Genomic DNA, 25,307 nt, shown 5'->3' on the forward strand with positions numbered 1-25,307 from the left:
AGCCCTGGGACCCCGCCCCACCTCTCTGGCCATGCCCCACCCTGGGGGCCCCGCCCCGCCACTCCAGCCGAGCTCGGCCCCATCCACACCTCGCTGACCGCCTTGCGGTCCGGGGCCTTGGCGGCACTGAGCAGGCGCAGCACGTTCTTGGCACCCTCGGCCACCGCGTGCTCCACTCGGAAGTGGTGCCGCAGCTCCTCAATGCGCAGCTCCACGGCCCCCAGGTCCGAACTCCCTGTGGGCGTGAGACACGATGCAGTGAGGCCAGCCTGGGCCCGGGTCCACCCACCCCATTCCAGACACACAGCGGTCTGCAGGAACAGGCACTGGCCACAGACAGACCACCACCAACACGCATCGCTTCTCCCACGGAGGGGTCACAGTGGCACAGTCACTGTCACCAGCAGGCAGTCACTCTTTTTTCCAAATGCCATCGTCCCCAGGGACGGTTCCGGGGAGATAGTTAGGCTGTCACACAGGGACAGTAGTATAGACAGTCACACTGCTCACGCAGGTTTAGTGGCAGATGCGTTGTGAGGGTCCCACTGCACGCCCAAGGATGGTCCCAGGGACACCGTGGACAGCAAGGCAGCCGCAGGATGCAGTCACATAGACGCAGGGGCACTTCGCAAAGAAGGCCAAGGAATCTGACTCTGCCGACGGAGGGGAGAGCAGGGCGACAGTGTGGCCACATCCACGAAAATCAGAGCCACGTGCGCCCTCTGACTCAACGGCCCCAGTGTAGGGGTCCACCCCAGAGACCCTCTGCCCTCGACACATGTGCAGTTTCCACGGCAGCCTTCTTTCTAAGAGCAACAGCCAGGAACGGCCCAATTTCCTCCAGTAGCGGTCTGGGTAAATGAGTGAGGACCACCCACACAAGGAACTACAGTGCGGTTGAGCGAACAGGGACACTGTCGCACAGATATCGCCACACTGTCACTCAGGGTGACAGGGGCATTGTCACTTTGTCACCAGCATAGGCATGCTGTCACCCACAGGCAGAGGAACACACTGTCACAAAGATGTAGTCACACTGCCACACAGGGAGTTTGTCACAGGGTGAGGCTGATATTACACAGACTTGTGACCCCCTGGGCAAAGAGATATTGTCACAGGGGCGGAGGGACATGGTCACAAGACATAAACACTCTTATGGGACACAGTCACAGTGGCAAAACTCACAGGGTTCTAAGTCCAGCCCCAAGAGAGTCATAGGGACATAGTCACAGGGCCACATGGATAAGGCATAGGGACAGGCAAATAAATGCCATCACGCTGTCACACAGGAAGGAGACCCAATGGGTCAGGGAAACAGACCAGCTGTCACATCCAGCGTGAAGTCACAAGGTCACAGCCATGGCCCAACACAGGACACGGGCCAGTCACCCAATGACACAGGGACATACACAAGGACATACTGCCACTGAGAGGCACAAGGTCATGGTCATACTTCTCTATGGCTGTAGGTTCCAGGGACAGTCTCACTGTCCTGTATAACGACCCAGCCTCAGACCCTGGCACTCAGTCACAGTCACACTGTCACCCACAGGTGTGTGGCACTCACCTGGACACCAACAACACAGACAGAGTATCACAGGAACCCTGATATTCATGGGCATGTCGTCTTACAAACATAGTCACACTCATGTCTCCAGGCCTTCTGTCATGTGTACCCAGTCACCAAGACTTTTACACTTACAGGGACGAAGTCGCACTGTCACCCAAGGTTATGACATCACCCAGAGGCACAGGGATGTGATCAGACCATCACACACCATCACTGAGAAGCCCACGTGGGTATTCACGTTACAGACGTACAAGCACAGGACAGTCACACTGACATCTCTCCCCACAAAGACACACGCGTTGTCATCCGAGTTACAAACCCCACTGCTGTAGATTGAACGTGTGTGTCCCCCAATTTCACATGTTGCAGCCTAGACCCCAGTGTGCTGGCGTCAGGAGGTGGGGCCTCCGGGAGGTGACGAGGTCATTGGGGGGGGCCTCATGAATAGGACCAGCGCCCCATAAAGGGGCCCCAGGGAGCACCCTCGCCCCTCCGGCCATGTGAGGACACAGTGAGAAGACGCCGTCTGTGAGCCAGACACTGGGTCCATCAGCACCTTGATCTTGGACTTCCAGCCTCCAGAACCGTGAGTAAATAGTTTCTGTTGCTTACGAGCCCCCCAGTGTGTGGTTCTGTCACAGCAGCCTGAACACACTAACACCCACCGACAGCTGACCCTCCTCTCTCTCACGGTCACCTGCAAACTATCCCCGCTCCCAGGGCATACACGCAGCTCCTGGGCCCAGTCAAGGTCACATCTGCACTGACACACACCAGCAGCACAGACCCAGTCACCCGAGCACACCATACATCAAGACCCTGCCACAGATTCAGGTCGACAATCAGGGTAAGACCCCCAGGCATTCACACACAGACACGCACACGCTGTGGACACCCAAGTTCTCCACAGTGGGGGCCAACGTGACAAGGCCACCACCGGGTCCAGGGGCCTCCCGTCACTGTCATAAAGAGCCAGGGAGTAAATGTTCTGGGCTTGGCAGAGCACTCAGGCCCTGTTGCCACCGTCCAGCTTTGCTGCTGCAGCGCAAAAGCAGCCTCAGACGATGGGAAAGGACTGTGCGTGGCTGCGTGCTAGTAAAACATCACTTACAAAAAAAGGCCGGGCCGGCCCCGTGGCCAAGTGGTTAAGATCACGCGCTCCACTTCAGAGGCCCCAGGGTTTTGCCAGTTCGAATCCTGGGTGTGGACATGGCATCGCTCATCAAGCCATGCTGAGGCAGCATCCCACATCCCACAACTAGAAGGACCCCCAACTAAAAATACACAACTGTGTACTGGGGGGCTTTGGGGAGAAAGAGGAAAAATAAAATCTCAAAAAAAAATTTTAAAAAAAGGCAGTGGTGACTTTGGCCCACGGGCTATAGTTTGCCGATACCTGATCTAGTGCAAACCTTGAATGGAACAAAAGGGGAAACTGAGGCCCAGAGAGGGTCAGGAATGGGTTCCAGTCACACAGTGAGTCACAGCACCAACTCCCCTGCCGCCGAAAGGGACCCCTCACAGGGCTGGGAGCTGAGCCCTGGAAGGTGGCATGCAGGCTGGGCTGTCTCAGGGCGAGGGGCTCACCTTGGGCCTCGTCTGGGGCCACCTGGCTCTCCAGCTGGCCCGCCTGCAGCGCCCGACGGAGCTGCATGCGGATGATGTCGATCTTTGTCTTACTGTCCTGCAGCATCTGCTGGGCCGTCAGCAGCAGCTTCCGGTCCTGAAGGCACAGATGGGCTGTGAGGGGAAGGCCAGGCAGCTGGGGGCTGACCACCAACCCTGCAGTTCATGTGTGGGCACGACAGCGTGTCTCCATGTGTACCCGGGTGTAGAGGGGCAATGTAGCCAGTGGCATTTGAATCCTGGTTCTGCTGCCTAACAGCCATGTGACTGCAGGCAAGCCCCTCGACCTCTCTGGGCCTGCTTCCTCATCTGCAGGAATGGCAGTCCTCACAGCACCGATGCCCACTGGCTGGGACTGATGGAACTCATCTGCGTGTAGGGCTCCGGGCCATGCCTGGTGCCAGCAGGCACCTTGCGTGCGTCAGCTGCCAGAACGGCTCACACAGGTGAGTGTGCCCCAAGGTGGGTGTAGCCTGGAGCCACATGGGTGAGTCCGGGGGTGACAGGGTGAGTGTGTGGGCCAGTCTGCACACGCGAGGTCCAGACACTGGTGTGCACAGCCCAAGGTGCAAGACTGATGGGGCGTGGCCCAGGCCCCGGCGTGTGCACAAACGCCGGAAGCTGGCGGTGGCTTTTCCGTCCACTAGGCACTGTGCTTCAGGACCAGGCCAAGCTCATCTGCGGTGCAGAAGCCTGGGCACTGGCTGACTGGGGGGGCTCTCTGGGTGACGGGGACGCTCTCTATCTTGACGTGGGTGGTGTGTCACAGGCCAGCTTTATCGGGCGGCACCCTGAGGCTTTCTGCACCTTATCCCCGTATGTTACACCTCAGTGAAAGACAAACACAAGCTACGTGGTTGGTGTCCCCCCACGGGATGCTCATGTTTGTGCACGAGCATGGGGCCCCCCAAGTGCGTGTCAGCCAGCGTCCCAGCTGTGGGGCTGACCAGCTCGTCGTGTGAGCGTCTCCAGGTGTCGGTGCAGACCTGCGCGTCCTGGTGTTGGTGTGACTGGGGTGGGGGTGTGTCTGTGACAACTCTAGCCTCTGGGCGTGAATCTAGCGGTCTGTGTGTCTAGGTGTTGATATGACTCACGAGTGTGGCTCTAGATGCCCAGAGACGGCAAGTGTACACAGAGGTGCTGACCTGTGTGTGTGTGTATCAGAGAGAGCCAACGGTGAGACGCCCTCAAGGCTCCGGGGTAACGGACCAAGAGTGGGGGACAGGCTCTGCCGCGTGTGTCTGACGTCTGACATCACCCAGTCACCCTGCTGCCCAGATGCCCCACAAGCACCCACTCAGTCCTGCCTCAAGGCTCCCGGCAGCCCTTCTGTCCCCAACCCCCGTTCCGGGATCTGCGCATGGGGTGCGTGCCGGCCCACCTTGTTGCTGCCGTTGCTGTATGTCTGGATCATATTCTCCGCCCCCTGCTTCACCTTCAGCTCGATGGCCAGCTGCTTCTCCAGGCCGGCCACCAGGTTCAGGCTGGTGGCCGAGCAGGCCGGGCCGCCCGTCCCGGGAGACTGGGGGGCATCTGCGGGAGACAGGACAGAGTCACCAGGGCCCTCACCTCCGTCTGCCTGGGAGGCTTTGCTCAGCCAAGGGGCCCACCCTCTGTCCGGCCTGGAGTCTGCCCTCGCACCGGGGAAGGGGGAGCTGGGGCCCAGGGCCCAGAGGGTCCAACTCCCCAGGGCTCCGGGGAAAGCCCCCTCAGGGCTGGGACGGGACCCAGGTGAGTGAGCAAGCATGCGGCCAGGTGTGCGCGAGTGCTTGGCATTGGCATGAGGGAGTCCGAGGGTGTGGGTGTGGGTCCCTCCGTGACCCGCAGGGTGTTGGGTTGCCCGAGCGAGGGTGTGCCTCCCTGGGTGTTCATGTAACTCCTCAAGACTCCTGAGTTGGGATGACCGTGTGAGATCCTGGGCGCCGGGTGACCCTGTGCGTATGTTTCCGACTGTTGGCACCAGATCTCCAGGCGCTGGTGTGACTGTGTCTGAGTGTCCGGGTGTTGGCACAGCGTGTCTCTGGATGGTGGCATGGCTGTGTGCATCCCTGGAGAGGGGGGTGACCGTGGGGGACCCGAGCTGCTGATGTGACCGTGTGAGGTCCTGGGTGTGGCTGTGCTCTGTCTCCAAGGGCTGACAGGACAGCGTCAGTCTCTGCCTGTTGACACGCCCAGGTGGTGTAAGGGTGTTGGTGTAAGGGTGTTGGGTCTTCGGGCCTTGTCCGATGGTGTGTATACATCTCTGGCCGTAGATGGGACTGTCCATCTGTAAGGCTGGGCAGCCGTGTGTGCCTGCATCTCTGGGTGTGCCCCACATGCTGGTGTAACTGCGTGAGGGTCTCCGGCTCCTGACGGGATGTGTGTAAGGGTCTCTAGTTGCAAGATGAAAAAGTTCAGCAGCTCCCTCGCACAACCATGTGAATCTACTTAACACCGCTGCACGGCACACTTAAATATGATACATTTCATGTTATGTGTTTTTCAACCACAACGTAAATTGTTTTAAATAAATACAAACTAAGGAAATTCTCTAAAGAGTCTTGGGTGTTGTCCGGGTCGTCAGACACTCTGAGCCCTGTGTAAGTTGTGTGCTGCTGTCTGGGTGCGGGCTGACTGTGCGCGCCTGTCTCTGGGTGTTGGCTCTGATGCTGTGTGCGGCTTGAGGCTGCCATGGCCAAGTGCGTCCCTGGGGGTCAGTGAGCCCCGGGGACTGAGGGGGCCACAGCAGGAGCCCCGGCTCACCACGGGCCGCGGCTGCGGGGTCGGGCAGCACCACGTGGGCATGCAGCTCCTGCAGCTGCCGGTGCAGCAGGTCCAGGCGGCGCGAACAGCCGCGCAGCAGCAGCTCCACGGGGCCCAGGCCGCGGCCCAGGTCGGTGGTGGCCCGCCGCAGGTTCTCGGCGCCCTCCTTCAGCTTCAGCTCCCTGCGGATCTCCCGCCTCAGCCGCTCCCGCTCCAGCTCCAGCTGCTGCTGCACCCCTGGGGCCGCCAGGTCCGCGCCCGCCAGGCCCAGCTGCTCCAGCAGGGACCAGCTGTGCGGCTCGCTCTGCGGGGGATGGAGCGGGGTCAGTGGGCCAGGACTCCCACTGGGCCTGGCCTCTCCCGGACTCCCGACACGGGGCCTGCTCCACGTCCTCTGACCCCAAACTGAGGGGGTAGACCAGTCCCTGTCCATGACCCCCCAAGGTCCCAGGGGCAGGGCCTTCTTCCTTCCCTGTCCTCTCAGACTGGGGACCCCATAGCTACCATCCTGCCTCCCTTCATCTGATCCTTATGGAGGACAGGCCCCAGCACCCCACCACTGTGCCCCTCCAAAGTAGGGGGCCCCAAGGACAGGCCTTATCTCCCTTCCACTGCACCCCCAAATGAGGAGGCCCTGGGGCAGACCACCCCTTCCCCCTGCTGCTGCCAAACAAGGAAGTATCAAGAGCAGGCCTCTGCTGCCCGAGAGTAGGCCCTTCTCGTCTCTGCTGAACCCCCAAACTAGGAGGCCCCGGGGACAGGCCCCGCCTCCCCTCCTCGCATCCTCTGCGACCAGGATGCTAAGGAGCAGGGCCCCGTCTCCTTCCTCCTCTGTCTCCCCGACCCGCGCGTCCCAAAGGCCCATTAGTTTCAGCTGCCAAACAGACACCTCCGAGGCCAGCACCCCACCTCCCGCCTCGGTCCAGAACCTCCGGCCTATGCCACTTGGGGTCCTCGTCCACCCGCACCCCACGGGGACCCCGGCCCCCACCTCCAGCTCCGGGTCCGCAGGGGGCCCGGCCTCCGCCATCCTGGGTCCTGCCGGGGCCCGCCCTCTTCCTGAGCCTCGGCCTGCCGGGGCCCTGCACCCGCCACTTCCTCTTTCTGCCAGCTCCCAGCACCCCATGCGCCCGCCGGCTCTGGGGCATTGAGGGGACCCTCCTCTCGGCACCCACTCCAGGCCAAACTGCTGCTCCAGAGGCAGCCGCAACGGCCTCCCTCCAACCCGAGAGGATGCCAAGGTGCCCATGGCGTGCACAGGCTCCAGGGCGACTCGGGGCGCACACTCTCACAGGCCTACAGGTGTGTGCGTGGAACACAGGCTGGCGTGTGCACAGCCCCACACCTCCCCCGTGTACACTGCTGTGCACACACCCACACCCGCAGCCACGGCCGGCCCACCTCCGCCTTCCTCCCAGACCAGCGCTTGCTGCTCCTGGCCACAGCTGGCAGGCCACAGGGGACTGGCTGGGCCGGCCATCCCCCGAGGCCCACATCACAAGGAGACGGCGCTGGGGGGCTGAGGCAGGACGGCTGATCATAACAGCAGTTGTTACAGGCGGCGCCCAGGCGGACCAGGGCGAGACGAGGAGGCTGAGGCCCGGAGCAGCGACATGCCTGCCCCGAGGTCCCACGGCCAGCAGGAGGAAGGGCCGGGGTCTAAATCGGGAGCGCCCGGAACCCGAGCGCTGGCTGCGCGCCCCACGTGGTCATCTGCCCCTGTGAGGACCACGGCATAAGGAAGGTCTTCCTCAGCCCCCTGCCCACCTCGAGGGCAGCTGCCCCAGAGGGTTTCCTGCAGCCGAGAGCTGCACCCCCGCGATCACACCGACCCCCACAGCAGTCCTGAGCAGCTGCCATTGTTCTCCCCACTTCACAGTGAGGAAACTGAGGTTCGGAGGTGACAGCAGCAGTTCTCAGTGGGAGGGTTTCGCCCCCCCCGACCCCCGGCGGCATCTGGCAACGGTCAGAGACCTTTTGGGCTGTGACAACCAGAGGTGGGTGCTACTGGCATCGACTGGGTTGAGTTCACGGGTGCTGCTCAACCTCCTCAGTGCCCAGGACGTCCCCACCTCAGTGATTCAGCCCCAAATGCCAGCAGTGAGAGGCTGAGAAACCCCGGAACCCAAGGACACAGGTCACACCCTGGGCTGCTGACCACGACCACCTGCAAGGGTCTCACGGCAGCTCCCCTGCAGAGCGCTGTCTGCGTCTCCCTCCCTCTCCCCAGGAACACTCTCGGAGCCCCATTTTTCTGACAGCAGAACTGAGGCTCAGAGAAGCCAAGGCACTGGGCCCAGGACACCAGCGCTGAAATTTAAATCCAGGCTCTCCAAATCCTGCCGGCTCCAACAAGCCCCGCCCACTGCCCAGCCCCACCCTGTCCCCAGCAGGCAGAGCAGGGGCACAGCCAGCCATTCGCAGGGCCAGCTCAGACGGGGACCTCCAGGCCCCGAGAGGAGGAGCAGGCTCCTCAGGCCCCACCTCTGATAGCGGAGGCCTGAAAATATGCAGAGCAGGGAGGAAGGCCGGGCCTCCCGGGTTCTCTTCCCTCGGGTGACTCACTCCTTCCTCGAGGGCAGGGGTCACCCGAGGGCCAGCACAGCGAACCCATGAATCAGGGGTCTGGCCCAGCCTTGGAGGATCCCTGCTCCCCCTCTCCCACCATGAAGCAGGAGACCCCGGGGCCCGAGGGCCTGCCTCCCAGAATCCCCCTCTTCCCAGAGCGGCCAGGGGCCTAGACCCCCACGTCCGGAGATTTCAATGCTTTGGGCGTTTCTGGAATCTGGACAGGACATCCGTTTGCCGGACACAGAACAGACAGGCACACATCGGGACAGAGAAACAGGGTGGCGGGCCCAAGCAGCCATGAGGAAAGGATGACCAGGAGGAGAGAGGACAGCGAGCGAGAGAAGGGACAGGGGCCGGGGTGCGGGTCCAGCCTGGCTCCAGGAATCGCAGCCTCCGTCCCGGTCACGTTTGGTACACACCAAGCGCATGCATGCGCCGGGGGATTCCTACACAGCCCCTCCAGGGCCGGGGGTGGACGCAGGGACCCCGGCCCTCCGCGGCCCCAAGGTCTGACCTTATGTGATCGGCAACACCAGATACGCCCAGCTCCTCGGCAAGGCTGGCAGGCCATCAGCAGGACTAGGGTGGGGGTCGTGGGGTGACAGGGGAGACACAGAGGGGATGGGGGCAGGTGCAGAAGGAGACGAGAACCCAGTTACAGGCAACGACATGACGGCACAGAGGCACAGGATATCTCAGACGGGAGTCACTGAACCCAAGAAGTTGGGAAGTTGGCTGGCCCTGCTGGTCACAGATGGGGACGGTGAGTCCAGAGCTGTGATGTCCACCAGGTGGCACAGGGAGAGCCGGGCTGGGCGGCAGGTTGGTGCCAGTCACCTGCGCCTCTGTGTGTATGTTTGTGGGCGTGCCGGGGTGACCCAGCCCTGTCACCCATGCCCAGGTAGGATTCCAGGCAGGAGAGAGTCCCGGGCTGTCCAGTGGGACACTCCCCACCTGGGAAAAGGTTCCACCTGGCAGCCCGGAGGGTGGCCGTGCGGGTCCCCGGTCCCCAGACCTAACTAGGTGACTCGGGCACTTCCGCCAACAGGTGCCAATCTGGGTAGCGTCGGGACCATCGTAAAGCTCAGTCCCGAGGCGGGGGCGGGGGAGGGGCCCGGGCCGGAGGCCTCCTCCCCTCAGCGGCGCCGCGCCAGGCACCTGCCCCAGGTGCAGCGGCACCTGCCGGGAGCCGGGAACCGAGCGCTGGGGAGGGGGCGGGCGGCGGGGACCACGGGCACCGGGACGCGCGGCCGGCCGCAGACGCCCCAAGTCCAGCCTCCGCGCCCCGCATCCCCGGGGAGGGGCGGGGCCCGGGAGCGGCGCGGCCTCCACCTGCCGCGCGGGCCCGTCCGGGGGGCGCCGGGCGCTCGGGAGGCCCCGGGCCCTGCCCGCCTCGCGCGGGCGGCCGCAGGTGCGCCTACCTGCACGGCGTCGCTGGCCATGTCCTCGCGCCGCCCGCCGGGGTCCCCGCGCGGAGGGGCGGAGCGCGCGTGCGCCGCGCGGCGGGAGGGCGGGCGCGGCTGAGCCCTGGCGCGGCCCGCTCCGGCCTGTGCGCTCCGGCCCCGCCTGGCCGGCAGCGTCCGCGCCCGCGCCCGCGCCCTCCGCCCCGGCGGCCGCCGGCCGGTCACGTGAGCGCCGCGGGCCCAGGCGGCCGGGGCGGGGCGGGGCGGCTCCCGGCGGCCCCCGGGGCTGCGGGCGGGGGGCGGGGGTCCGCCCGCTGGCCCCGCCCCGGCCGCCTGGGTCCGCGGGGCCGGTCCGAGCGCGGCGCCACCTGGGCCCCGCGAAGAGCAGAGAGCTCGGCCCCGCGTGCGCCGCCGGGCCTCCCGGGGGGCCCCGGGCCGGGCGCGCGCCGCCTGGAGACGAGCTCGGGGCGGAGCTGGGTTCCAGTCCCGGCGCCGCAGGCCTTGGGGGAGCCGCAGACCCCCAGAGCGCCTCGTCTGGGAAACAGGAAGGGCTTTCCCGCCTACCCCTCGGCTGGGGATGCAGTTAAATGAGATCGTGCACGCCAAGTGCAGAGGACACAGTAAGCGCTCGATAAACGTTGGCTGCTGTCATCTTTCAGGCGATTGTCGTTACGAAAGGGGGTTCGCATCCCGGCTCGGTCACCGCCCGCTGGGGTCGCGGTGGCTGCTGAGCCGCAGTTTTCCCCGCTGTAAAATGGGGACCAGCCTCTTCTTCCGGCTGCTGCATGCAGGTGGCGCTCCATAAATGCAGACTCGCGTCCAAGCGGAGGCGGAGGGTGGAGGCCTCTGAGGAGCTGCTCCAGGGTCTCTGGAATCTCCGGGGCGTGCAGTTTGGGTCGTGGCCGACCCCACGCTCCCTGAGAAACGCGGCGACGGAGCCCACCGCGGTCCCGGGGCGGCGCGGGCGGCGGGATCTTGGTTACCTGCGGCTCTGCGTTCGTGTCGTCCCAGAGACCAGCGCGCCGTGTTTGCTTTCTCTTCCTTCTCTGGACGGCCCTATGGGGGTTTTAATAAAGAAAGAGAAGGAGGTGGAGGAGAAATTATATCCACCCAGAATCCACCCGCTTCCCACCGCTTCCACAGCCTCGGCCAGGTCCAGTCTCCATCACTGCTCACTCTGGACCAGGGCAGTCGCCTCCTCCCAGGTCCTTGGGCTCCTCCCTTGATCTCATAGTCTGGTTTCCCCATAACAGTCCCAGGGCGCCTGTGAATACCCGAGTCAGGTCATGTCCCTCCTCTGCCTACATCCCTCTATGGTTCCCACCTTCCTCAGATTAAAAGCCAAAGTCCTACCCGCCGCCCGGAAGGCTCTGCACCATCTGTCCCCTTCACCTGCCCTCTCTCCTCGCTGCCCCCCTCTCCCGCTTGCTCACTCCCTCCAGCCATGTGGGCCTTCTGGCTGTACCTCGAATACTTATCCATTGAATTAACACGTTTTTTTAAAGGAAGCATTTGACCTACTTCTTTTGCTCCTGATTTTTGAGGCTTTTCCCTGGCCTCAAAGAGGCCTCAGAGAGGAGCGCCTCACCCCACTTACGGAGTCAGGGTGTTAACTGCCCCGGCCCTGAGGGACAGGATACCTTCCTCAAATCTTCCAGCCTGCCCATTTTACAGATGGAGGATGTGGCAGAGCAAGGCTCCGAGGCAGCCCGGGCCTGGGCCACCTCGTCTGGGCAAGGGCCCGCTGCCGCCTGCCAGTTTCCAGGCTGCCTCCCGGGATGGAGTAGGGGAGCCCTGCCAAATGCTCACTCCCAGCTTCCAGCATTCATTTACTCGGAGAACGTTCATCGACGCCCGCTGGGGACTTTGGTGGCACCGGAAACAGTCTGAGCTGGAAGCTTGGAAACCAAGAACTAGTTGTCCGATTTCGACCAAATGTGATAACGCACCAGCACCTCCCTGCAGCTGCTCTGGGGCCTTGGAAACCCTAAATCACAGCCCACCCCTACCTCTGCCGGCTGGAAAGCCTGTTCCGGACTCTTAGGAAAACTTCCCACCCCTCACAAGGTGGCCCTGTCAAGCCTCTGCCCACCTGTCCACTGCATTCCCCTCCGCTGCCCTCATCCCCATCCAGCAATGCTGGCCTTCCCTCTGTTCCTCAAGTGTTCTCACCTTACTTCCAACCACAGGGCCTTTGCAGTGGCTATTCCTTGGTCTAGAGTCCCCCTCCATCACATCTCTCCAAGGCTGGCCTCTTCTGATCATTTACGTCTCTGTTTAAATGTCACCTCCTCTGAGAGGCCTTCCCAGGGACTCTCCATGCCCCGGTCATATCTGGCCCGTGGCCCTATTTATTTATTTTAATGGAAATTGCCCAGTGTCTGGCCTATGCTCGCTCCATCTTTGTGGGATGAATGAGTGGACACGGTTTGAGGCGTCAGGAGAAAGTTATCCCAGACCTGTGGAGGCAGCTGCCCCACTACAGAAGAGGCAGCAGGGCTGGCACTGAAGTTGAGCTGTGAAGGACAATTTAGGAATTTGCAAAGGAGATAAAGAGGAGAAGGGTGTCTGGAGGAAAGAACAGCAGGAGAGAGGCCTAGAGGTACCCAAGGGAGACCCCTGCATGTCCTGATGCCTCTGCCCGCATCTCTGCCTGCACTGCCCTCACTCCCTCCACTCCGGCCACATAGCCTCTCACTGCTCCTCACTCATGCCCTAGTCCCACCTCAGGGCCTTTGCACTGGCTGTTCCCTCTGCTTGCAATACTTCTCCTCATCGTGGCATTCTCTCTTCCTCATTTTATTTCTGTCTTTGCTCAAATGTCACCTTCTTAGAGAAGTCTTCCTTGACTGCATCTCCACACAAGCCCCACCCCATCCTCCCCAGGCTGCCCCTCTCATAGCTTGGTTTTTCTTCCTTGCAAATTTTAATAAATTTGACTCTATTTTCTTTTTTTAAAGATTGACACCTGAGTTGACATCTGTTGCCAATCTTCTTCTTTTTTTTTTTTCTTCTTCTTCTCCCCAAAGCCCCCAGTACGTAGTTGTAGATTCTAGTTGTGAGTGCCTCTGGTTGTGCTATGTGGGACGCCGCCTCAGCATGGCCTGATGAAGGGTGCCATGTCCACACCCAGGATCTGAACCAGCGAAACCCTGGGCCACCGAAGCAGAGCACACAAACTTAACCACTTGGCCACGGGGCTGGCCCCCTCCATTTTCTTTCTTGCCTGAGTCACCAGGAGGATGTCAGCCGCCCCAGGGCAGGGATCACTGTCTGTCTTGTTCACTGCCAGGTCCCCAGCTCGTAGAACCAGATCCAGCACATAGACGGTGCTCAGTAGATAGCTGCTGGATGAACAGATGGACGAACAGACCCCACGTCACAGGCAGGGCTAGAGATTTTACTGCTGATGAACCTAGAGTGGGGGGCCGGCTCCAGATGTTGCAGGTGGTGGGGACGGTGTGGCTCCAGCCCCTCCCTGTACCTCAGACTTGACTCTGAGGACTGTGGGAGCCACTGAGGGATTCTTGGCAGGGGAAGAACTGACTGAGGATTGCATTTCTCAAAAGATAAGGCTCTTTGCAAACCAAGTCTCCCCCAATAAGGGGCCAGAGGAAGAAACAGGAATAGATTTATCTGACACCAAAAGAACTTAATGCATCGACAAGGGTAAACTCAAAAACATTGTGTAGAAGGGAGATTAAAAAAAGCAAGTAGAGGGCTGCCCCTGGCCGAGTGGTTAAGTTCCAGCGCTCTGCTAGGGTGACCTAGGGTTTCACTGGTTCGGATCCTGGGCACAGACATGGCACTGCTCATCAAGCCACGCTGAGGCGGCAGCCCACATAGCACAACTAGAAGGACCCACAGCTGAAAATACACAACTATGTACTGGGGGAATTTGGGGAGAAAAAGGAAAAATAAAATCTTTAAAAAAAAAAAGCAAGTAGAAAAATGATACAGTTTGACACTTAGATCAACCACTGAAAACAGAAGGTGAAACTATGTAGCAAGTTGGCAGAGTGTATGGAGCAGCTGGCTGCAGGCTGCCCCGGCTGAGGCGCTCAGGCTACCTGTGTTCCAATCCGGCCACTACTGCACACTAACAGTGACGCCCTGGGCAAGTCACTTCGCTACTCTGTGCCTCAGTTTCTTCATCTGTAAAACAGGATGATAATAGTGGTGCCTACCTCATAGAGTTGCTGGGAGCTTATTATGAATTAATTCTTCTAAAGCACAGAAGAGGGGAGCAGTAATTGTTCGGTATCATTTTTATTTAGAATGCTGTTTCTGTGTTGGTGGAGGGGAATGGAGCTGGGGAGGTGAACACAGGTGACTTCCACTTTATAGAGTGTTATGTCATTTATTCATTTATTTATATTTATTTTTTTTGAGGAAGACTGGCCCTGAGCTAACATCATGCCCATCTTCCTCTACTTTATATGTGGGACGCCTGCCACAGCATGGCCTGCCAAGCGGTGCCATGTCCGCACCCGGGATCCGAACTGGTGAACCGCAGGCCATCGAAGCAGAACATGCGCACTTAACCACTACGCCACCGGGCCAGCCCCTATGTCTTTTATTTTTAATCCTTTTTTTGACTGTGGCACAATTTACGTGTGGTGAAGTGCACAGACCTTTTGGGCTGCAGCTCCTTGAATTTTTAGATCTGTATACACCCTGTGGGCGTCACCCGGCCCACCCCCACCGCGTCAGTTTCGTGCCCTTTGCAGCTTCTTCCTGCAGATTCTATCGTCACAGACTAATTCTGCTTGTTCTTGAACTTCATACCACGTGGAATCACCTTATGATTCTTTTATATCTGGATTCTTGCACTCAACATGTTTTGTTTTCTATTGTAAGAAAATTCACATACCATAAAACCCAGCCCTTTTTTTAAGTGTGCAGTCCAGTCATTTTTAGTATCTTCACAAAAAACATGATGTTTCTGAGATCCGTCCGCAGTGCGCTGTGTGTCCATCGTTTATTGCTTTTCCTTTCTACTGCTGTTCCGCGGTGCGGGTGGACCACAGGCTCTTTGCACGTCCACTTGTTGACAGACATTGGGTTTGCTTCTAGTTTGGAGCCATGGTGCATGAACAGTGTTCCTTGCGCATACCTTCTTGTGGGCAAAATGTGTTCCATTGACTGTTTGAGCCACACGGAGGAGGACTGCTCGGTCATGACAGATAGGCCTGTTTAACCCAATGGGTCGCCAGCAGGGTGATTTTGTCCCCTCCCCCAGGGGGGACGTGAGCAATGTCTGCAGACATTTTTGGTTGTCACGACTGGTGGGGGGGGTGCTACCATCACATGGAGGCCAGAGCTGCTGCTCACCATCCTGCAGTGTGCAGGGCAGCGGTGCTGAGGCTGCGAACCCCGGGGAACCTTACCACAAACAGCCAACAATCCCACAGCCATCGCCCCGTTTACACGCCCCCCCCAACCGAGGGTGAGAGCTCAGGCTGTTCCGAGGCCGCCTCGGTCCTTCGTATCGTGAGTCGTTTTCTTTTTAGGCATTTGGGTGGGTGTGTTTTAAATCATTTACGTCTTAAAATAATTCTGAAGTGAATCAAGGCAGCATGACAAACGTTAGCATGTGTTCCTCTTGGCTGGCGGACGTACTTTAGGAGGCTCCCATCTCTTCTGGATTTAAAACTGGCACGGACATATTTTTAAACAGTAGAAGTGCCCCCTGGCTGCACAGATCGTGGGTGTGCTGGGGTGTTTTCCTGTTTTCCCAGACTTCTCAACTGGACTCAGCCGGCTTCGGCTGCCTCCTCCATCCTCGTCTCAGATGATCTAGTTAATCCGAGCTCGCCTCCCGCCTGCTTTCCCTGGGCGCCTCCTCTCTCCCCGGGGACTGGTTTTCTCCAGGCTCCCAAGTTACCTGGCTGTGCCCTCTGTTTCCACCTTCAGAGGATGTGGACAAGCCTCCTGGAGGGATGGCCTGGGCCTGCCCCCCTGCAATGGAGATGCTAACGCACGTGCCTCATCCCTCCGCTCCTGGTGGGGATCCAATCTGTGGGTATATTTAGATTTCTCAGAACCAGGCTGAGCACCAGGGTGGGGGACTAGGGTAACGAGAAGTGAAGTACTTGCCTTGGGCATAAAATTTAAGGCGGCGCCAAAACACCTCGAGATACACGGTTTTAATGTAATATTTATTAAAAAATCAAAATTAATGCAGAAAAACCCAAATAAAGCCAGGATCAGCAATCCTGATCTCTTCCTTCCGCCTCAGGGGCCAATAGGGCTCAGCTCCATACAGCACTGTTTCTTAAAGTTTTGCCATTTTGTTCGTTACAGATTTTTTAAATTAATTTTGATTTAAAATAGTGCGTTCAAATACGATTTATGTTGATGCCTGAATTTTCATGCCTCCTGCATCCCGGCCCCTCCAGGCACCCAGGGCGCCCTGTGAATGATGCGGATGGTGTCTGCTTACACCGTGCTGAGCCCCTCCGGCCTGGACACACACTGGTTTCTCTTCGCTGGGCTTTTTGGCTGAAGTTATACGTCCGGTGACTTCAGCTCTGAACCTGTTGTCTAGAACATGGACCCCCAGGTAGCCTACACTAAAGAAGGCAAAGGCTAGAACCTTCTTGCAACACTGTGGAGGAAGGTTTAGCGGTGTCAGGGCCTGAGGGAGAGGGAGTGCTGGAGCGGGCTGATTCTGCTTGGCCTACTTGCTTCCCCTCCCCCTCCCAAATCCCCAAACCTAAACATGGCTGAGAAAAGACTGACAACACCAGGTGCCAGCACGGACTGCAAGTCCCTGGAAGTTCCACACGGTGCCGGTGGGAGTGCAACGTGGAACCACCACTTAGGAAAGCTGTCGGGATCTACTCAAGCTGAGCACACCCGTGACCTCCGGCCACCATTCCCCTCCTAGGTATTTAACCTAGAGAAGTGAACTCAAGTTTGTAAAAATACCCGTACACGCTTTATAAATAATGGCCAATCGCTGAAGACAAATAACTGTCCATTAGCGGGTGAATGGAGAACCCGTCTGGGCTATGCTGCGGTGCGGCCACAGAGTGGAATACTACTCAGCAGTGAAAAAGCATGAAGTCTTGATACGTGCGGCAACATGGACAAATCTCAGAACACTTTGTGAGCAAAAGAGGACAGGCACAAGAGACGACCTACTGCATGATTCTATCTACGTGCGATCCGAGAACAGATCAAACCACTGATGGAAATCCACAGTGGTTGCCTCGTGGGCGGGGACAGGGCTGTGGCTGACTTGACAGGGGCCCAGCAGAACCTTCCGGGGCCGCAAATGTTCCACGTCTTCGCCCGTCAGGTCACTCGGGTGACAACCGTCAAAACTCATGGCCCTGTTACTTTTACAATAAACTTTACCTCGGTAACGTTCTTGGGGAGAAAATAATCTAATACGGGGAAAAAGTGAGCATTAAAAGAAAGTTTCTTGCCGAAGCATCCTGGTTGCGGTTCTGCCGCCTGAGCCCGAGCGGTCGCCAGCAGCGTCTAACCCAGGACGCCACTCTCAGCCGAGGGAACTGCCCCGACCGCCTGTCCGCCCCCGGGCACCCCTCGCCCACCGCCAGCGCCGCCCGCGCCGCACCGGAGCCCGCGCACGCGCCCTGCCTCCCGCGGGGACAGCGAGGCGCAGGGACACGCCCACAGCGGAAGCCCCGCGCTTCCTGCCCGGCGTGGAAGCCACGCTTCATAAGGGCAAGGCGCTCGCCATCGGCCAACCATCCTGGCTTCGATTGCCAGTACTAAACATGGCGGCGCCCGCCGAGCGCAAAACGCCCATCACGTGACCGAGCGCGGGTGGACGCCGGCCTTAGCCAGCCCACTCGAGCGCCTACTTTTAGATGAACCCAAGGCTGAGACACGCCCTCTTTCCTCTCTCCACCAATAGCCTCCCGGCGGCTCCCGCAAGATCCAATCACCGCTTCCGCCTCTCTTGAATGAAAAGCCAGCGCTCCAGTGAGCGGAGCCGCAGTCGGACGCTGCGGGCAGGAAGCGCGACAGCTCGGGTCGAGGCGCGCGACCGGTAACCGGAGTCGGGCGGCTCTTCTCGCAGCCCGCGGAGGCGAACGGGGGGCCAAGTGAGCGGCGGGCCCGGGGCGCGGGGCTGGGGTGCGGGGACGTGGGGCCCTCGGGCGAGCAGGCGAGGGGATACGCCGGGGTTCGAAGGGAGGAGCAGGAGAGGAGGGCGCGAGACACGGGGGGCGGGGCAGTTGGGGTGCAGGTCGCGCGGCGGCAGCCGTTGGGCGCCGCGCGCATGCGCAAGGGGTGGGCCGGCCGTTGGCGCGCGGGGCGCGGGGCGCGGGGCACGCTTCCGGGAGGGGCTGTCATTGCGGCGGCGGGCCGAGCCCGAGCCGAGGGCGATCCTGCCGTCCCGGCGGCCCCGGGCTGGTCGGGGAGGGCGCGGGCGTGGCGGGCTTCTCCGAGGCCCAGGGCCCCGCCGCCCTGCGCTGCCGCCGCTGCTGCTGCGGTGTTTGGGGCTCGCGGTGCCAGAGGCTCCGGGCGAAGAGGCTGTTCCCGGAGGGCCAGCTCGGCGGGGCGGCCCGTCCCGGGGCACTCGAGGGCGGGCCGCCGCCTCCCCTCCAGGCCGGCCTCGTTCCGAGCTTTGCGTCCTGTCCGGTCAGTTCCCGGGAGGTCCAGTGCCTCAAACGCGTCTGCCCCCAAGTCTGCCCCCCGGCAGAAGCCAGCGACGGTGACCCCGCGTCTGCGCCGCCCCCCGCTCCCTCCTGCCCGCGGCTCCCCGGGCGCTGCTCCCTGCTCTTCCCTGTTTCACGCCCCGCTCTTGTCGGTCCTCTTCCGTTTGGCGACTGGTTTTCCCAGCCGCTCGTCTCCTCCCCTCCGTCTTCTGCTCCGGGCACATCTCTCCCGTCGAGTCCCGATGGAGTCACCTGACTCGGAGCCCTGCTCAGCGCTCCCGTTGTTGAGCAAACACAGTGACGACCTGGGCCTGACCGGCTCCTGCAGCTTCGTCTTCAGCCCGCCCACCCCGCCCCGGTCCCCGGGAGCTTCTGGGGCCGCTTCTGCCACTGGCCCTTCCTGGCTCCTGTGCTGCTGCCTGCGGAAGGACCCCTTCTGTCTTTGCCGGTCTGACTCCTCGGGGCTGGTGTCGGAGGGCCTCTTCCGAGAACCAGGACAGGAGAGGCGCCCACCTCAGCCCTGAGCTTGACCTGGAGGCCTTGGTTCTAGTTCCGTTGGTTCGGCCAGGGCTGTTCTGGGCGCCTTAGGTTGCTCTTAGGTTAGAGCAAGCAGGAAAAGCCCTGAAAGGAGTGGGGGACTCGTGCCTACTCGAGGCGGCAGGGGCAGCAAGGGCAGGTGTGCGGCGTGTCTGAGGTGCAGCTGCAAAGCCAGTGTGAGGGCGCTGGGGTGATGGCCTCTGAGCAGAGGAGGCAGGGCCTGGGGGGCCGTGATGGGGACTCTGGACTTGTTCTGAGTGCAGCAGGAGCTCGGGGAGGGTTTTGAGCAGAGGAGAATCGTTCTCTGACTTAGCTTACATAGGCTCCTTCTGGCTGCTGTGGAGAGTCATGGAGAGGGGTGGGCGATGGGAAACAGGGAGACCAGTGAGGCGGCTCTTGGCCTAATGCAGGCCAGGGGCGGCAGTGTCCAATTGCCCGCCAGCCGACAGTGGATACGCTAACTGCGGTGTTCCCATACGACAGAGTATTACTCAGCCACGAAAAGGGATGAAGTTCTGACATGTGTTGCAACATGGATGAACCTCAGAAACGTTATGCTGAATGACAGAAACCACGCACAAACGTCACATCTCACGTGCTTCCGTTATATGAAGTGTCCAAAGTCTGCAGATTCATAGACAGGGAGGTAGATTAGTGATTGCCAAGGGCGTCGGGAGCATAGGATGAAGCTAAAGGGTGCAGTCTTTTTGAGGTGATGAAGTTCTAAGCCTGTGTACTGATTTCACATTTGTACTGACTCTAAAAGCCGCTGACCTGTACATTTTCAGTGGTGTGTTGTGTGGCATGCGACTATCTCAATAAAACTGTTCTAATTTAAAAGAAAGGCAGGGGAGGGGAGCTTGGGAGCAGTGAGGGCGCAGGGGTGAGAAGTGGCCTGATGGTCCTGGTGGGCTTTGTTGGCTGACCGGACAGGGTGGGTGAGAGAGAAGGGACAGAGCCATTGCGAGAACGGACTGCCTGTTCTGAGCTGGGAGAGCTGGCCTGCAGGAGGAGTGGAGTGCGGAGCCCTCCTTGCGGGGGGAGGTGTGGAAGAGTTGGCCATAGCTGAGTCTGGGGCTGTAGCTGAGTCTGGGGCTGCGGGGAGAGGTTGCCGAGGGAAACACAGCTGGGGAAGCTTCTGCCCAGGGATTAAAGCCCTGGGGCTGGATGGAGTCACAGGACGAGTGACAGGAGGGCCGGAGCCTGGGCCCAGACCCCTGAGTGTCCAGCTCCGGAAGGAGGGCTACTCTGGCACTCGCAGCCTGAGGCTAGAGGCTGGACACTGGCTCCGGCAGGGAGGACCAGAGATGCTGTTCCTGCCTTTGGGGTCCTGGTACTTGCACCCAGTGGGCACCTTGTGTGTGTTGGGTTAAATAAAGCCAGGAGGCGACCGAGCTTTGTGCTAATTCCATTTATCCTCTTGGCTGTATTTTTGTCGGCCTGGGCCCAATGGGAGGCCTGTTCACGACAGCACTAATTATTCCCCTGTGCAGACCACACAGCAGGGGAGCCAGGGCTGGGCAGCCTCTGCGCTCTCACCAGCTTCGTCTCTCCAGCAGCCCAGCAGCCCATCCCCAGAGCTCAGGGTCCTGCCCGTGTGGGCTGGGTGGGGTTCTTGCGGAGCAATGCCGAGGGGGCTTCTCAGGCTAGATGGTCTGAGGCCCTTCCTGTGATCTGAGACCTTAGGGCTGCGAAGGCGGCAACTGTGCAGAGATCTGGGAGCAGCGCGTTCCCGCTGGTGCACTGGGCTGTGAAAGCTCGGGGTGGGGTGCCGCGAGGAGCCAAGCAAGCCTGGGGGTGGTTGACAGGGCCAATGAGGAGGGCCGTGGGGTCCATGGGCAGGAATTGGGGATTCACTGGGAGACAGTGGGAGGCCCTTGGAGGGTAGGGGGATGTGCATGTGTGGGTGTGGCTGGCAGGGTTCGGGGAGCTGTGAGGTGGCTCAGAGGCGTAGTACAGGTGGAGTCACATGGGGAGCACGGGAGAGAGTTGATCAGAGAGTGATGTCTGGTCTCGGCTTCCTCAGCTGGGTGCTTCTGTGCCAGCTCCCAACCCGACCCTGGCGCATCGCGCCTCTCGTCGGACTGGTGGCAGCCGCCCGCAGCTGCTGTGCAGCCTTCTCCCTCAGCTCCCTCGCTGGTGGGTTCTTCTGCATGCATCTCAGCTCAGTTGCCTCCCTCGGCCCTTCCTCCCTCCTCTGTTCTCAGCACCATGGCGGAACAGGATGTGGAAAATGAGCTGCTGGACTACGAGGAGGACGAAGAGCCACAGGCTCCCCCCGAGAGCACGCCAGCTCCCCCCAAGAAAGACGTCAAGGGTTCCTACGTTTCCATCCACAGCTCTGGCTTCCGGGACTTTCTGCTGAAGCCGGAGCTGCTGAGGGCCATAGTGGACTGTGGCTTTGAGCATCCGTCTGAGGGTACGCCTCCCTGGCCTTCCCGCCAAGGCCCTCTCACCGCCCGCACCATGGTCCCCTCGGGACCTGGCACGGGGCCTGCACAGAGAGAGTGTCCGGTTGCTGAGGCTCACACGCGCTCTCTCCCTCAGTCCAGCACGAGTGTATCCCCCAAGCCATCCTGGGCATGGACGTGCTGTGCCAGGCCAAGTCTGGGATGGGCAAGACGGCCGTCTTCGTGCTGGCCACCCTGCAGCAGATTGAGCCCGTCAACGGACAGGTGGGTGGGCGCCTGCCCCGCCAGGCCAAGCTCCCTGAGGCAGCGGGAGCCTGGCTCCTCTGCGTCCAAACGCCCATGCCCTCGCTCCTATGTGGGCCTTTGAAATTAAGTACAGTACTGAGTTGTAACAGAACCCCCCAAAATAAGGCAAGAGAAAAAACGGAGAAGTGCCCACCGTCTGGAGGTGGGCTGTTCCCCGAGTCGTGTACATTTCTAGATGGCAGCGTTCATGACGGTGTCACACACAACGCGGTTTCCTTACTGCCATTGTTGCAGACGGGCGCCAGCTGTCTGCTCATGTGACCAATGTTGTCCTCCACGGTCCTAGGGGATCGTTGGGGTGAACACCAGCCTTCTGCTCTTGTCAGGCTGGGGTGCCCCCCTCAGCCGTGTGTGGGGGCTGGGCTCTGTTTCCTCAGGGCAGGGGTGATTTAGTGGGAGGTGTGCTCTGGGCACGTGGTGCTGGGGGCTTGGGTCTAAAGGCAAGGGCTGCCTCCCTTCGTGGTCATGGGTGGGTCACCGGTGAGGCTGGGTGGGACTGTTATCCAGGCCTGCACCCTGGTGCGGAGACAGAGGCCCCCAGAGCTGTGGGAGGCCAGGGAGGCCGAGGGAGGGAGCTCAGGCTGTGAGGAGGTGGAGATGCGGATGGGGTCCCTGGATGGCCTTAGGGGTGGGAGCGGCCGGCCAGGCACCTCCAGGTATGCTGAGGGAAAAGCACTGGTGTGGGCCCTGCCTTGAGTGTCTCCCCTGCCCGCCCCACAGGTGACGGTCCTGGTCATGTGCCACACTCGGGAGCTGGCATTCCAGATCAGCAAGGAGTATGAGCGCTTCTCCAAGTACATGCCCAGCGTCAAGGTGAGCCCCGTCTGGCCCTCTGCAGCCTTGCTGGCCTCGGCCCCTGTTTCCGGGCTTGGCTGCAGCAGCTGTGTCTAGGGCAGTGGTGGTATCTGCTCCGGAAAAGCCCGATGAATCATGCATGGCCCCCGGAGGCCTGCGTCTCAGCCCTGGGGCTCCTTCTCAGTGGAGTGTGGCCGGGCTCTCAGGCCGGCCTCTGCCCCACGGGGCTCTCCTGTTCCCACCCACAGGCCTGGGGTTTGGGGGCCTGCTGGGGCCTGCGGTGGCAGGGCCACGGACTAGGTGATGGACAGGGTGGCCGTTGGCATGAAAGGCAACTTCTGTCTGCCCACACAGGTGTCTGTGTTCTTTGGGGGTCTCTCCATCAAGAAGGATGAAGACGTGTTGAAGAAGAACTGCCCGCACGTCGTGGTGGGGACACCGGGCCGCATCCTGGCGCTCGTGCGCAACCGGAGCCTCAGCCTGAAGCACGTGAAGCACTTCGTGCTGGACGAGTGCGACAAGATGCTGGAGCAGCTGGGTGCGTGTCCCCCCTGGGTGCAGGGCCGCCGCAGGCCCGCCCAGCCTCAGCCGCACCCTCCCCTGTCCTCACAGCCCCCCGGCCGAAGGTCTCCCCAAAGTGGGGTCATGTGGGCACCCAGCACGCGGGCCTTCTGTGAGTGAACTGGGGAAAGTTCTAGTGTTGGCAGAATGCGGCCTGCTGCCTCTGAGCCCAGGCCAAGTGGGCCCACAGGCCCGCAGGAGCGTTTGATGGGCACACACACGGCAGCCCTAGCAGGGCCATGGCCTCGCGCCTGGGGCTACTCTTCAGCCCCACTGGCCGGCGGGAGGTGGGCTTGTGCCCGGCGGCGGCTGCAGCCCTCACCCAGCGGCTGTCTCTGCCTCAGGCTCCCCTCCCTGAAGTGTGGCTCGAGGCGCTGGCTCGGCTGCTCCGCCGCAGCGTGTAAGTGACGGCAGCTCCTGGCGCTCGCTCGCCGAGTCCAGCCCCTCAAGCGCCGGGACTCGCCCGCCCTCCCTCCTCGGCTCCCGGTGCCCTCGTCACGGTGCCCAGGGCTCCCTGGCACAGGTTGGGAGGGCCGGGTCTGCTCTCGGGAGGGGGTCCTGGCCCGGCGGGCACTCACGCCCCACCCTGTCTCTTTTCCCCCAGACATGCGGCGGGACGTGCAGGAGATCTTCCGCCTGACGCCCCACGAGAAGCAGTGCATGATGTTCAGCGCCACCCTGAGTAAGGAGATCCGGCCCGTCTGCAGGAAGTTCATGCAGGACGTGAGTAGGGCGAGACGGTGGCCGACCGCGTGCAGCAGCTTCCGCCCGCTGGCTGGGGCCCGAGCTGTGGCTGCTCCACGACACCCGCTGCCCTCACGGCAGGAGGATGCTGGGGGGCCGGCGCAGCCCTCCTTCCCTCCCCTCGGTCTGGCCAAGCTGGGAGCTGAGCTCGGCCTCCACCTGAGCCAGCCCGGAGCTTAGATCCGGCCGTTGGGAGAGAAGCACTTACTGGGGTTCGGCAGGCCCTCGGGGCAGCATCGCAGCACAGGAGCCGCTCGCTGGAAGGTCCTGGGCAGGCGGGGTGCCCAGGAGTGAGCCCCGCCCGCCCCCGCTCCCCTTCCCGCGCAGCCCATGGAGGTGTTTGTGGACGACGAGACTAAACTCACGCTGCACGGCCTGCAGCAGTACTATGTCAAGCTCAAGGACAGCGAGAAGAACCGCAAGCTCTTTGACCTCCTGGACGTGCTGGAGTTCAACCAGGTGACAGACGCTCGGGTCGCCCGTCTGGGGTTCTGGGCCTCTGGGCCTCGGGAGCCCAGGGCGCGGGGACTCTGGCCCTGACTGCGCCCCCCGCAGGTGGTGATCTTCGTGAAGTCAGTGCAGCGCTGCATGGCCCTGGCCCAGCTCTTGGTGGAGCAGAACTTCCCGGCCATCGCCATCCACAGGGGCATGGCCCAGGAGGAGCGGTGAGTGCCCGCGCCCCGCAGCCCAGGCAGCCCCGTGGGCGCCCCGCCCAGGAGCCCGTGTCTGACGGCCGCCTTGTTCTCCTGCACCCAGCCTGTCGCGCTATCAGCAGTTCAAGGACTTCCAGCGGCGGATCCTGGTGGCCACCAATCTGTTTGGCCGAGGGATGGACATTGAGCGAGTCAACATCGTCTTCAACTACGACATGCCAGAGGACTCGGACACGTACCTCCACCGGGTGAGTGGCTGCACAGAGGTGTCCCCTCCTAACAATCCCTCGGGGTGGAGGCGCGTGAGGGCCTGGCCCTGCTTGTCCACCCACGAGGTCTTGGCCTGATCCCTGCTCCCATCTCCCTGCAGGTGGCCCGTGCGGGGCGCTTTGGCACCAAGGGCCTGGCCATCACTTTTGTGTCTGACGAGAATGATGCCAAAATCCTCAATGATGTTCAGGACAGGTTTGAAGTGAATGTGGCAGAGCTTCCGGAAGAGATCGACATCTCCACATACAGTGAGGGACTTGGGCCGGCCGGGGGCCTGGTGGGGGGCTGTGGGCCCCATTCCCCCAGCTAACCAGCCTCCCCTGTGTCTTACAGTTGAGCAGAGCCGGTAACCTCGCGCCTGACGGACGGCCCAGGTCCCCCCTGCTCCCCCTCGTGCCACTAGTCCTCCTAGGCAACAGTGGCCTTTCTTTTACCGTTGAAAGCTGTAGATTTGTGTCAGAATAAATTTGTATTATGGAAGC

The 25,307-nt window shown here is 61.1% G+C and overlaps 2 protein-coding genes across 9 annotated transcripts in view; one reads left to right on the forward strand and one right to left on the reverse strand.

The window, feature by feature from the left end:
* The window catches only part of PKN1 (protein kinase N1), a 22,870-nt gene extending 12,745 nt beyond the window's left edge, over window positions 1–10,125 (reverse strand). Inside the window, exons 1-5 of one of the 3 annotated variants that reach the window (XM_070625204.1) lie at window positions 9,931–10,125; window positions 5,939–6,242; window positions 4,578–4,729; window positions 3,158–3,293; window positions 90–235 (exon numbers count right to left, since the gene is read on the reverse strand). In XM_070625204.1, the coding sequence (XP_070481305.1) occupies window positions 90–235; window positions 3,158–3,293; window positions 4,578–4,729; window positions 5,939–6,242; window positions 9,931–9,951 (759 nt within the window). In that variant the 5' untranslated portion in view covers window positions 9,952–10,125. Of the gene's footprint in view, window positions 1–89; window positions 236–3,157; window positions 3,294–4,577; window positions 4,730–5,938; window positions 6,243–6,929; window positions 7,073–9,023; window positions 9,096–9,930 lie in introns of those variants that run through there. The other 2 variants (XM_070625203.1, XM_070625202.1) reach the window with 2 other exon arrangements.
* On the forward strand, window positions 8,755–25,305 carry DDX39A (DExD-box helicase 39A). Of its 6 annotated transcripts, XM_008510407.2 has the most exons (12): window positions 8,755–9,272; window positions 16,314–17,993; window positions 21,293–21,504; window positions 21,633–21,760; window positions 22,523–22,615; window positions 22,952–23,135; window positions 23,763–23,881; window positions 24,230–24,361; window positions 24,458–24,567; window positions 24,659–24,803; window positions 24,926–25,073; window positions 25,159–25,305. In XM_008510407.2, the coding sequence occupies exons 3-12, from the start codon at window positions 21,297–21,299 to the stop codon at window positions 25,173–25,175; spliced, it is 1,284 nt and encodes a 427-aa protein (XP_008508629.1). In that variant the 5' UTR covers window positions 8,755–9,272; window positions 16,314–17,993; window positions 21,293–21,296; the 3' UTR covers window positions 25,176–25,305. The 6 variants fall into 6 exon arrangements, with proteins under 6 accessions (XP_008508629.1, XP_008508631.1, XP_008508630.1 ...); XM_008510409.2 differs by lacking the exon at window positions 8,755–9,272 and having other exon boundaries at window positions 17,773–17,993; window positions 22,988–23,135; XM_008510408.2 differs by lacking the exon at window positions 8,755–9,272 and having other exon boundaries at window positions 17,778–17,993; window positions 22,985–23,135.
* The last annotated feature ends 2 nt before the right edge of the window (window positions 25,306–25,307 follow it).

The sequence above is a fragment of the Equus przewalskii genome, chromosome 6 (genome assembly GCF_037783145.1).
Source record: "Equus przewalskii isolate Varuska chromosome 6, EquPr2, whole genome shotgun sequence".
Classification (NCBI taxonomy): Eukaryota; Metazoa; Chordata; class Mammalia; order Perissodactyla; family Equidae; genus Equus; species Equus przewalskii.